General features: G+C 36.1%; 1 protein-coding gene across 3 annotated transcripts in view; it reads right to left on the reverse strand.

Moving 5' to 3' along the window:
- Positions 1–3,692: 3,692 nt before the first annotated feature.
- The window catches only part of LOC108688695 (protein Star-like), a 10,407-nt gene continuing 3,201 nt past the window's right edge, over positions 3,693–10,898 (reverse strand). Inside the window, exons 1-6 of one of the 3 annotated variants that reach the window (XM_018195042.1) lie at positions 9,262–9,530; positions 6,509–6,700; positions 5,809–6,022; positions 4,585–4,749; positions 4,298–4,489; positions 3,693–3,920 (exon numbers count right to left, since the gene is read on the reverse strand). In XM_018195042.1, the coding sequence (XP_018050531.1) occupies positions 3,735–3,920; positions 4,298–4,489; positions 4,585–4,749; positions 5,809–6,022; positions 6,509–6,700; positions 9,262–9,266 (954 nt within the window). In that variant the 5' untranslated portion in view covers positions 9,267–9,530 and the 3' untranslated portion in view covers positions 3,693–3,734. Of the gene's footprint in view, positions 3,921–4,297; positions 4,490–4,584; positions 4,750–5,808; positions 6,023–6,508; positions 6,701–9,261; positions 9,531–10,289; positions 10,585–10,898 lie in introns of those variants that run through there. The other 2 variants (XM_018195043.1, XR_001931801.1) reach the window with 2 other exon arrangements.

A 10,898-nucleotide genomic window follows, 5' to 3' on the forward strand; every position in this document is an offset into this window, starting at 1 on the left:
ATAATTACAGATTATCATTTTAGAGTTAAACGTGCCTCACGAATACAAGTGGTTCTCGCGCTATTCAGAATTATTACGTAACTAAAATGTAAATAATGCAAAGGCGATATCTTAATTTAGATTATGTATTCTTATCTTTTTGCGCGTTTTACACGATAATTCGAGTTTACGTTATATCTTCGGATATCGAGTAAAATGAAAATTCGTGATTTTTGGTAGATGAAAATTTCTCAAAAGTTGAAGAGAAATTTTCGAGGCTGAAATTTAATATTTAGAAGACAAAATAATTTTCTTCTTGAAGAATATTCTCACTCAAAAATAAATTCATCAGATTTTTTTTTTACTGATAATCTATAATTATTAATAAAAAGATAAGCTAATTTCTCATTCAAAATATTAGAGATGATTTATATAAGTAATGATTTTAATAGAAGAAAAAGGAGAATCTAATAGATACATCTAGAATTGATATACAAGGTCTGTTTTTTATTCCTGCACTCGAACTCTCTTTCTTGTTTTTGTTTTAATACCATATGTGCCTATCTCTGTTTAAGTTTCAAAAGCGTACACGAATTCAGCCACAGAAAACAGACCTACAGACATCTTTGTACCGCAAACGAAGATATAATTTATTAATTTAAACGCGAGAACCACTAACGCAGGTTGTTGTTGCTTATCACTACAATGTTTTAAGAAATCATATCACCTTACGCGCTAATAAGGCCTATGTTTTACGAGCTTTCTATAAGTTATTAGCCTAAGCTTAAGCCAGAAAAAATTAATCAATCACAGTCAAATGTACGAAGAATAATCGACTATGATTGATCAATTTCTCGCGTCTTAAAACTTAAAGCTTAGATAATGGCTTATTGTAAAAAGTCCATTAGGTATTACGTCTCCATTCTACGTCGCATGTGTAGCACTAAATAGCGGATGTGTCGTCGTTTCGAGTTCCGCGATCAATGCGTGGATCAAACATTGTGGATTATCGTTCCATCTACTGCAATTTGATCCACTCAATATGGGTAACACGCAAGAAGGAGTAGTGTTTGTAATGCAAATATACATGATGAGATTCGGACGGTCATTCCTTCTAGTTACAAATTATTAGTATTTGCGCGGCACGAATGCGGAAGCCTGGAAAATACCTGGGATTAGCTTGCTCGTTTATCACATGTGATAATGCACATCGGCGCGTGTGCGGGATGATGATTTCCGCATTCCCTTAAAAAGTAAAATCGTTGGATCCTGCGTAAAACACTCAGTTACAGTTACTAGCTTGTACCTAATTTTTTAAAAAACCGTGCTACCGTAAAATCGTACGGGAGGCGAAGTTTCTTCTCGTAATTTTTTTTTGTGTCTTTTCCCGGAAGAAAGATTAAACGTCGCGGATGCTTGAAAATCTCAATCTGAGCTCTCCAAGCGAGATTTATCGAAGTCGGATTTTTGAGTGGATTTTCTCGGATCATTAAACGATCGGGGGTTCTCCTCTAAATTATCGTATCAATCCCGAATCTCAGAATCGTCCCTCAACAAAAATTCCTCCTTTATAATCTCTAGATCCATGAGACTTCGGAGCTTTAAACGGCCGACGCGATTCCTGTATTGCAACGATTGCGAAGAGGACGGAAGAGAGGAAATGAGTTATTATTACGCAGACAAGATTAAACGAAACGTTTTTTAGCTCAAGTATGGAGGAATTCGTTTTTCGCTTTCCGCTACGATTTCAGCCACCTATTTTTCCTTTCTTCTAACGTAAAATTAATTTTACGTCACACAGTACCTGAGCAAATTCAATATCCGCGACAGGAGGCATAAATTAACTTCGAATATTCATCGCGCGAAAATAATGTCAGTATGACAATCTATTTAACAAATATTTTCTATATTAAATTACATCACATTATTTTCTATTGGTATAATAGCAATGGAAAGAAACGATAAACGGCGAAATGATAAGAAATTATGCAGTCTATATTGTCCAACATTATATATCACCATCGTATATCGTTCTACGAAATATATAAATTGTACACATTGAAAAAAATTTACCAAATCTTAATACATATTTTTTCATAATACTAAGCAGACATTTGCTTACAGTAAATATTTACTAAATAAAAATTCGCTAGTTAAATTTAAACGATAATTGAAATGGTTTTTGAATCAAATAAATATATGTTTATATTTATTTAATACATATTTACTCAGAAATCTCAGAATCATTCAGACAAATATTTATTAAAATTTAGTATTTTTCTTCAACGAATATCAGTTTGCGGTATGGAGTCAAACGGGAATTGACATACTGTCATATTTCTGAATCTCGACTACTTTTTGATCTGGACATTTTTGTTTTTATTGTGAAAATATAATTATTTCTAATAATCATATCGGTGTGAATTATTCGTTGATCATTCGTGTATCTACGAAATAAACAGAGTATTATGCAACGTCGCACGATGAAATTGAAATCGTCGCGAAAAAAGTGAGATGTCACAGGAATATCTAACAAACGGTTCTGCGTTTCTGCGAGATGTCTTTATTATATGTGTCGTTTGCACGAATAGGAAAAAATTAAAAGAACACTCTATCTGGCTGGTCATCGACACGAAAACTGAAAACAAGAGAGAGAAATCGTGGCACGTCTCGCAATAAAACACAGATATAAGACATGGAGAATCACATATATCCAGAGCAAGTTTAACGACTCGCACGTGGCTCATGTTGTGCTTCCGCCGTAAAAGACCGCAAAATATACGCGCGCGTTTAGAATACCATTTTGCCCGCGGTTGAAAAGAGCAATCTTTACACCCCTTATTAATCTTTCATACATATGTATATCGAGGATTGATATGAATCACCGATTCTTTGAGTTCAGCGGAATTCAAGTCTTCGGATTCATAATTATAATTTGGTCCTTCAGAAATAAGGATAGCTCGTAAAGAAACCATATATGTAACAAACTCGAGGATATTTTCAGATCTTACGTGATTTGGAGCATGATTGAAGTCAGGGAGTCAATCATGTAACTTTTTCTCTAGAACGGAAAAATAAAAAGTGAAATTTTTTATTTTTATACATACATAAAAATATTCACTTTTCACGTTTCCGCTCTAGAAAAAAAAATTACATGATCGATCGAAGATCTTTTGAAACTCAAATTTCAAGTTCAAATCACTTGAAGTTGTGACTGTTCGAAATTTGATTCCAATGTTCTTAACTTCAATTTAGAACTCGGAATTCTCGAGTAGTCTGAAAATCAAAGTCCTAAATCTTCAACTACTTAGTTTTGACTCTCATCTTTAAACAGTTGAAACTCTCAAAATACGATCGTAGTACTTTCGACAGCAAGTTCTTGAATTCATTAGTCTCTCGAGATTCGATCGACGATTGTTATCAGTGAACTCGTTATCGATAAACATTGTTCTATTTGAATTGTGAAAGCGACGTGTTTTATTCTTAATGATGTCCGCGACAGGGAAAGAGACTAACAAATGGGGAATTCAGCGCAGAACGAATTTCACGGTTGATTACGTCTGGGATTCTTGATACCGCAACGAGTTATCCCTCTATGTGATATCGCGCTTCGAATGAAAGAAATATTTAATTAGGCAGTGAAATAAAATATATAAATAAGAACGGATCAGAGGTAAGGTGGGTTATCTCAAGTCGCTCAAATTATTTTATATATATCCTATATTTTATATATCCAGACCAGTCTATAACCTGAGTCAAATTTTAAGGAGAGTGTCGTACAAGAAAATCGACTTTCCAGTGTCTGTCGTATGTACGAGCTTGTACCTCCGGCTGGTCATCTTGTCGATGAAGCTCTTTGTCTCCGCCTCGCTGTGATGAGGACTCCATCGTATCGACAGTATCGATATTTTTATGATGTCCCACGGGATGGTGTCGAGTACCTGCGATAATTTTCAACTGCCCTTACGACAAGCTTTTACAACGCTTGTTACTGGCTTTGTATTTTTATAACTCTCCGATCGATCACAATTCTAAAACCTGTACATGCTTTTCAATCGCGAAATTATTATGTTACAATAAAAAAAATACAATATTTCTGAATATTTCTAAATCTAAATCTCGATATCGTTGTAAAACTGCATCTATTTTTTTAATAAAGAAAACATATAACAAATATGCGTGATAAAATAAATAAATATCCTTTTATATATGTACTTTTCTAGACGCAAGGAAATAAATGTAAAAATTTTCAATTGAAAAAACATCATAAAAGTTATATATTTCGAGGACTCTAGATTATTAAATTTATGTTGTTTACCTGACCATCGGGAGCGTCAGGACTGTCAAGACTTAAGTAATCCAAGATCGTGGCATTGTACGCTAACAGCACGCTGTAGAGAGGAAAGCACTTGAGTCTAGTGGTAGGAAAACCGTCGTCCGATGACACGAGGCTGTTAGGACCGTCGCCTAGCTTAGTGACCTGGACCTCCGATTCCTGATGGTACTTTATCTGCAATATACCATTCGTGCGCGTAAGACATGTATTCTTATTGCGTTCGATTTATCATCACCCTCCTTCGTGATAACCTTTCATCGTTTTCTCACCTCTTTGGTATCTGTGTCCGTGCTGAGACAGGCATGGAGGACCCTCGATTGCGGGTGTCTGGTACTTCGTTGAGCTTCGAAGAAGCTCTTGGGCTCGGTAAGTATCAAGACACCACGCCAATTCAGATTAGACTCCAGCCAAGCGGTGCTAGAAATCGCACCTATCTGAAAAAAAATGATGACATCCGACAGTGACGGATTTGCGAGCTTGAGTCGTGATAAGGAGGTAAATTGACCTAATTCGTCGGTCTAATTCCCAATGAATAAGATGAATTAGAAAGAGCGTGGAGAGATATCCAGCTCATCTATCTCGTTCATCTATTTTTAACTGGTTGCGTGCTGACGATTCACTAGTTTTGCGTGTTTCGCTAATGTTACGGTGCACTATCACGGGTGATAAAGAATTGTTAGCGCAGCCATGCGGTATCTAAAGCGAACTTTCAAGACTGCTGAAGCACCGGTATACTCTAATTTAACCAAAACTTGATAAGATGCAAGAAAGAGGGCGGTATGTAAGAGAACGTAAATTTTCACTCCAAGAGAATTTTATTTTTTGAAAAATATGCTCGTGATATGCTTTCATATTATGTATCGTATTTTACACACACACACACACACACACACACACACACACACACACACACACACACACAAATTCATAAAAGCATAAATCAACATATGAAATAATTTGGAAAATTGTAATTTTAAGCAATGTCTTTATAGGATGTACCAAAATTGCTCGTTTTAATTTCAATTTTAATTTAAAGAGCGAGAGAAGAGAAAGAGAAGAAAAAAAGAGTTCATATTTTTCTAAAAAAAATTTCATGAAAAATCATCATTTATTGTATCTCTTCAATAATTACTTATAATTACTTATATCTCAGTAATATTAAAACTAAAATTGAAATTTCTAAAAATTACTTGAATTGCAAAACGCGGTTATTTAATTACGAAAAATTGCTTCACTGAAACCTCATCTTCAGCCATTTATATTTGGAAAATTGTTGATGCTCCGACTTTTTAATTAATGAAAGAAATTGATCGAGTAATTAAGGATTTTAGAACATCCCTCGTACCATCCATTTTTCACCGTCTGTAAACCATAAGTTTCACGAACAAAGATATTACGCCGTCACATTAGAAGGATGAGACTCTCAATGTGCGCAACAGTGACACGTGAGACATTAATCACACTCCCGAGGGTTAAAACGAAAGATTCCTCACCCTGCTGATGTATTCTGCGTAGATACCCTCACGTTTTCCCTGTGACAAGGAGGCCACGTACTTCTCCTCTGACGTCTGATTGGCGTTCAACGAATCCTGATGGGTAGTCGGTTTCAGATGCACTTGCCGTATGTACGCCACCAATTGCGGATTGTCCATCGAAACGCTGTCCAGCACGTAATCTCTGGTCATGTTCGCGTCGAACGCCTGTCTCCTGTAACGGAACATCCACTTTAAACTACACCAGTGGTGTTCAATCTTGCATAATCTGGAGCTCGATCGTGTAATCCTCTCATGGCACAGTAAAAAAGAAGCGAAGAGTATAAATTTCCACACGAGCTTGCCGAAATCCGATCGCTTCTCTATAGTGAATCGCGAGTCGCCTGCAGGCTTTGTGACGGTGGAATTTTACGTACGAGATAAATGAAGGATTCGGAGTAATTAAAAATACTGAGTAATGAGAGACTGCATAATGGTGTCAAATATTTTATAAAAACTTAATGGATCCACATCTCTTATATTGTTGAATTTATAATCACAAGAATCAGCATCATTTTTTTAAATATTAGAAAATGGAATGAGCTTAGTCAAAAGTTTAAAAAGATTTAAAATATCAAAATAATTTTTTAAAAAATCCATTTTCCTTTATCTAAAAAAAATTTGTATTTAACATAAAAAAATAAAAAGTGGCAATTTTTACCTCAAAGCCGCAGCCTCGCTCCAGACAAGAAGCAAAACCATGGCAGTGGAAAAGGCGGCAAGAAAAGCCAAGCAGGGAGCTACTCTCCTCCACCAGGTTCTTTTATAATTGGCAAACGACGTGCCGGTCAGTGTGGGCCCTACAGGCGGTGGCAAACCTCCATTTAAAGAAGGTGTCCCTGCGGGAGCCATTCTGTGGAAACACAACGAACGTGTAAACACGTGCTGCATGCAAATCACGAAAAAAAGACATCCGTGACGAGTTGCAGTCTCGACAGCTTATTGACATATTTCACGTATTCCCGATTCTATTCTCCGAGGGTGTTTTTAAAACCCGGAATTTCGGCAACGGCACGTAAACACCTTTATAATCCCTTAACATTGAGACTTCAAACATCCATTGTGGAGTTGTAATTTTTTTCTAATTTTTTCATCAACTCAAGTTAATGTAAATAAATAATCTAAATAAATAATAGATTATTATTATTTATAATAATAGATTAAGAAAAAAATGTCATTTAGGATTAAGGACCGATTGTTCCACTTTTGTAAATTTTACTTGTTAAGTATACAACTGGATAATCTTGCTACTTACCCAACAGGTAAAATTTATCCAAAAAGTGGAACAATCAGCCCTAAAAAATATTGAGAAGAATATTTATTGATTAATTAATCATATATGTCAATAAAACCTTTTTTCTTACAATTAACGGAACAGAAAGTTCAGTAAAAATCGATAAAAGAAGAATTTATATACATAATTTGAGACTAATAATTTTGAGGATTTCACAGATGTTTTCTTCAGAGGTGTCAAAGGTTTGCGGGTTATCGCCATGTCGTAATCCATTGCTAATGCCATTAGCAATTGATTATGACACCTCTGAATATAATTTGAGGAATTTACAGTTTGAGATTTATCCGTGTATCTTAAAATATTTCAAAAATTGCAAAAGACAAAAGATGATTTCTAAATTTCCTTTGAAAAAGGTATCATTCTCGAAATGATGTTCCACAAAAGAAACTGCAATCAAACAGATGGGACACCCTGTAATGCCGCGCGACATGCATACAGGTATGAGTCACCCTGCACTTTCTAACCAGCATTTTTTCAGTCACGTTCAAGTGAATGCATGCCTAAGGATTCAAGACACAGGAAGACCCTCATGGATCAGATTATAATTCGTTTGTTGCCTATTATGTGTCGGAAGCTACCGTGCTGAATAAAAATTTATCTCTCTTTTTTAATTTTTTTTTCCTAACGATATATTTTTTTTTTATAGATTAACTTTGTATTGTATTTTTCATTCATTTTATGAATATATATTCAAGTTTGATAGAAAAAAAACAAAACAAAACAAGTGCGTAAATATTTTTATATATTTTTCATCCTCTTATTGAACAAATAATTATTATTTGTTTTATAAAATTGAGATAGTGTAGTAAAACGAAATAAATGTTATATTAATTCTATGGAATGGAAAAACGTTCTAATCAAGTAATAAAAATAGACCGTCGTAAATCGATAGGATCTCCTCTCATCAGAATTTACAGAAATAGTTTTTCCTCGGTGGGAACGCTAGATAAAGTCTACATGTGTTACGCCATGCAGAACAATGTCTATTCCGTTATTTGTCTCACACTACACAGTTAAGCAAGGTTTGTCGGTACCAATTTCGCATCGTTTCGAGAGCATCGGGAGGATGCACTAATTTGCTATAAAACTTTTAATAGAAACAAAGATGATGTGTTCGCTTCATCAAATTTGCTTATCTAAATTGAGACGATTCTTCTCAATGTTTCGCGGCGTATATTGTGAAACTTACTCTCTCGCATTCTTCGATTAATCAATCTAGTAAAGTCAGTTTCTTCTCATAAAAATCATCAAAATATCAATAATTTTCTTAGTTTAGTTAGTTTAGTTAGAGTTATTGAAAATAATCAAGTCTTTCGGGAATTACATTTCGGGAACAATAACTAAAGCTTCATTTGTTTGAAAATTTTTATTTTGAGAACCCTACATTCACTATTTTAAGCAAATCTCGTTTTAACATAATTAATGTCAGAAAATAAAAAAGAATTGAAAGTTATGGAAATATTTTTTCTGAGAGAAAGCTCAAGTTTTTCCAAATTGAAAAATCAGTTTGCAATTTTAAGAAAAAAATTAAGTAGATTAATAAATTAAATTAATAAATTAAGTGATTTTACGATTTTTACTTGCTAGTAATTAATTAAAAATAATAATGTAAAACAAAACAAATCCAATAATCCACTCTACTACTCGATTATCCTCCTCCTTCTGAACTAAAAAAAGTCAATAATCTAAAAAAGTCTCTAATTTGTATCTAAATAAAATCTCGGCTACGCCCATCGAGTAGTCATTATTTTTATTTTATTTTATTTTTTTTTAGATCAGTATTATAATATTTCTCGTGTAAAATATACCTGTCGTGTAAAATATATCTGAAATTCTCTGACTTTTCTGTCCTTTATATTGACGAAATATTTGATTTTCCATCACTTTCTTTGTTTTCATAATAATTTATCCATTCCCTTTTAATGAATAAGATACGTTGGTAATTCTAATATTAATGAAACTTCCACATTTTTCACACGCATTTAAGTTCGAAATTTCACGTAAAAAGCAGAATTCAGTCGAATCACCGATAAGATAAAATCAAATTCATTAAAGGATCCATAAATGAAGATCTTCATTACCCTTTGTACATAATTCGCCGTCGTATTTAATTTACTCACTTCATTTTCGTCGGCCTCCGCTTGTGTCCCTTATCCGTGAGATAGAAACTTGAGGACCATTTAAGTATCTTCCGTTCGTGATAAAACACTCACTTTTTCGCTTCACAAGCGCTTGTCATCCTCCGCACGTAAGTTCGATTGGAGAGATTAGGAATCGCAGCTTGCAGCGATTACGTCTTCGAGTTCCTCGACACAACACGCGACACGCGTCTCACGTATCAAGTCTGACGTCTTCCGAACGTCACGAATTGTATCGCGCAGGCACAATATTTGGTAGCGCCGGCTAAACGTCGTGTCACGTGGGTTCGACCTTCGCGGCGTGTTGTCGTCTTCGACTTCGTCGTCGTCAGTGTTGTGTTGCCTTGGTGTCTTGCCGTGTCAGATCGTTTCGCTTTCCGCCGCTCGTTTCGCTCTTCGCCCTCTCCTCCGAAAGACGCTGCAACGGAAAGATCTTTCTCACGTCGACGAACGACAGGAGAGTGATCAATCGAAGCCCGAAGCTCGTTTCCTCGCGGCTCCTTTGTTTCTGCGGCTGTTTGTTGTGGATGTGTTACGTAACGCATCGAATATCCGGTGCAATCTTCTTCCTCGATCAAACGAAGGGTTCAAGATATGTCTTTCTCAAGATACGTTTCTCGGTAAAAAGTTGTGGGTCTACACAATTTTCTGAGATACATTCGAGTAAGCTCCTCTCCTCAAAGTAAATCGAATGATTTTGGAGTCTTCAAAACGCAGGATTTTCAAGGATTTTGTAGACTGCTCAACGCGATTCGATTTGCAGCAATTTTTCAGATAAATTCAATTAAACAATCGTCGGATCCTCCACGGTTAAATATCCTTTAATTGCTCTACTTGTTTACGAAAAGAAAATTAACTCTCTCAAGAAGGTTGGAAATAATTTAAACAATGGTTGATTCTCGAATCTCCTTGGATGCAGGACCAAATACTTCAAAGAACGTTCACTGCATTCCCTCCTTCGTTTCTTCGCTCTTCTTTGAGAGTGTATTTTTTTTCCCTTTTTTTTTTTTTTATCGCACGGCTGTCCCTTAGAAGGATTCTCCTCGTGCTTCTCGATGCAGCTGGATTTTTATAGAACCGAGCCCTTGAAGTAGTTATATTCACTGCGGTTCCCTTCTCTGGATTTTTCTCCCTTGCTCTCACTCGTGTATTTATTGCAACGACGCCGCCTCGAAGATCTTCCACGTGTTTGTCGACACGAACGGAATTCTCCGCATGATTGGCATTCCATGAAATATTCGATGAATCGACTGCTTTTCTCCCTCGGCTATGCGAACGGAAGTCGCTGAAGGACAATCGCTGTCACTGAAATCAATCGGATATTCGATGCAGACACGAAACGATCCCGTCCCGCAAAGAATTTCTCGCCGGCCGACCGACCGACGAATTTCTTTCGCCTCGGAATATTTTCCCCTCCCGGAATGCACTCGGGACCACTGCCGCGGGGACTCCCCGGCGAATTCCCGACGGATAGAGGGGATCCAACAGAGAGACGAGCAGAGACGACGACGGATCGTATCGGCTCGCTGACTGCCAGCGCGATTCGCTCCGTCTGTCTCTTCGGTCGCCGACTTCTTCGTCGATCGACATCGAATTACATATATATGTGTATATATATA

This window comes from Atta colombica, unplaced genomic scaffold, assembly GCF_001594045.1.
Source record: "Atta colombica isolate Treedump-2 unplaced genomic scaffold, Acol1.0 scaffold238, whole genome shotgun sequence".
Classification (NCBI taxonomy): Eukaryota; Metazoa; Arthropoda; class Insecta; order Hymenoptera; family Formicidae; genus Atta; species Atta colombica.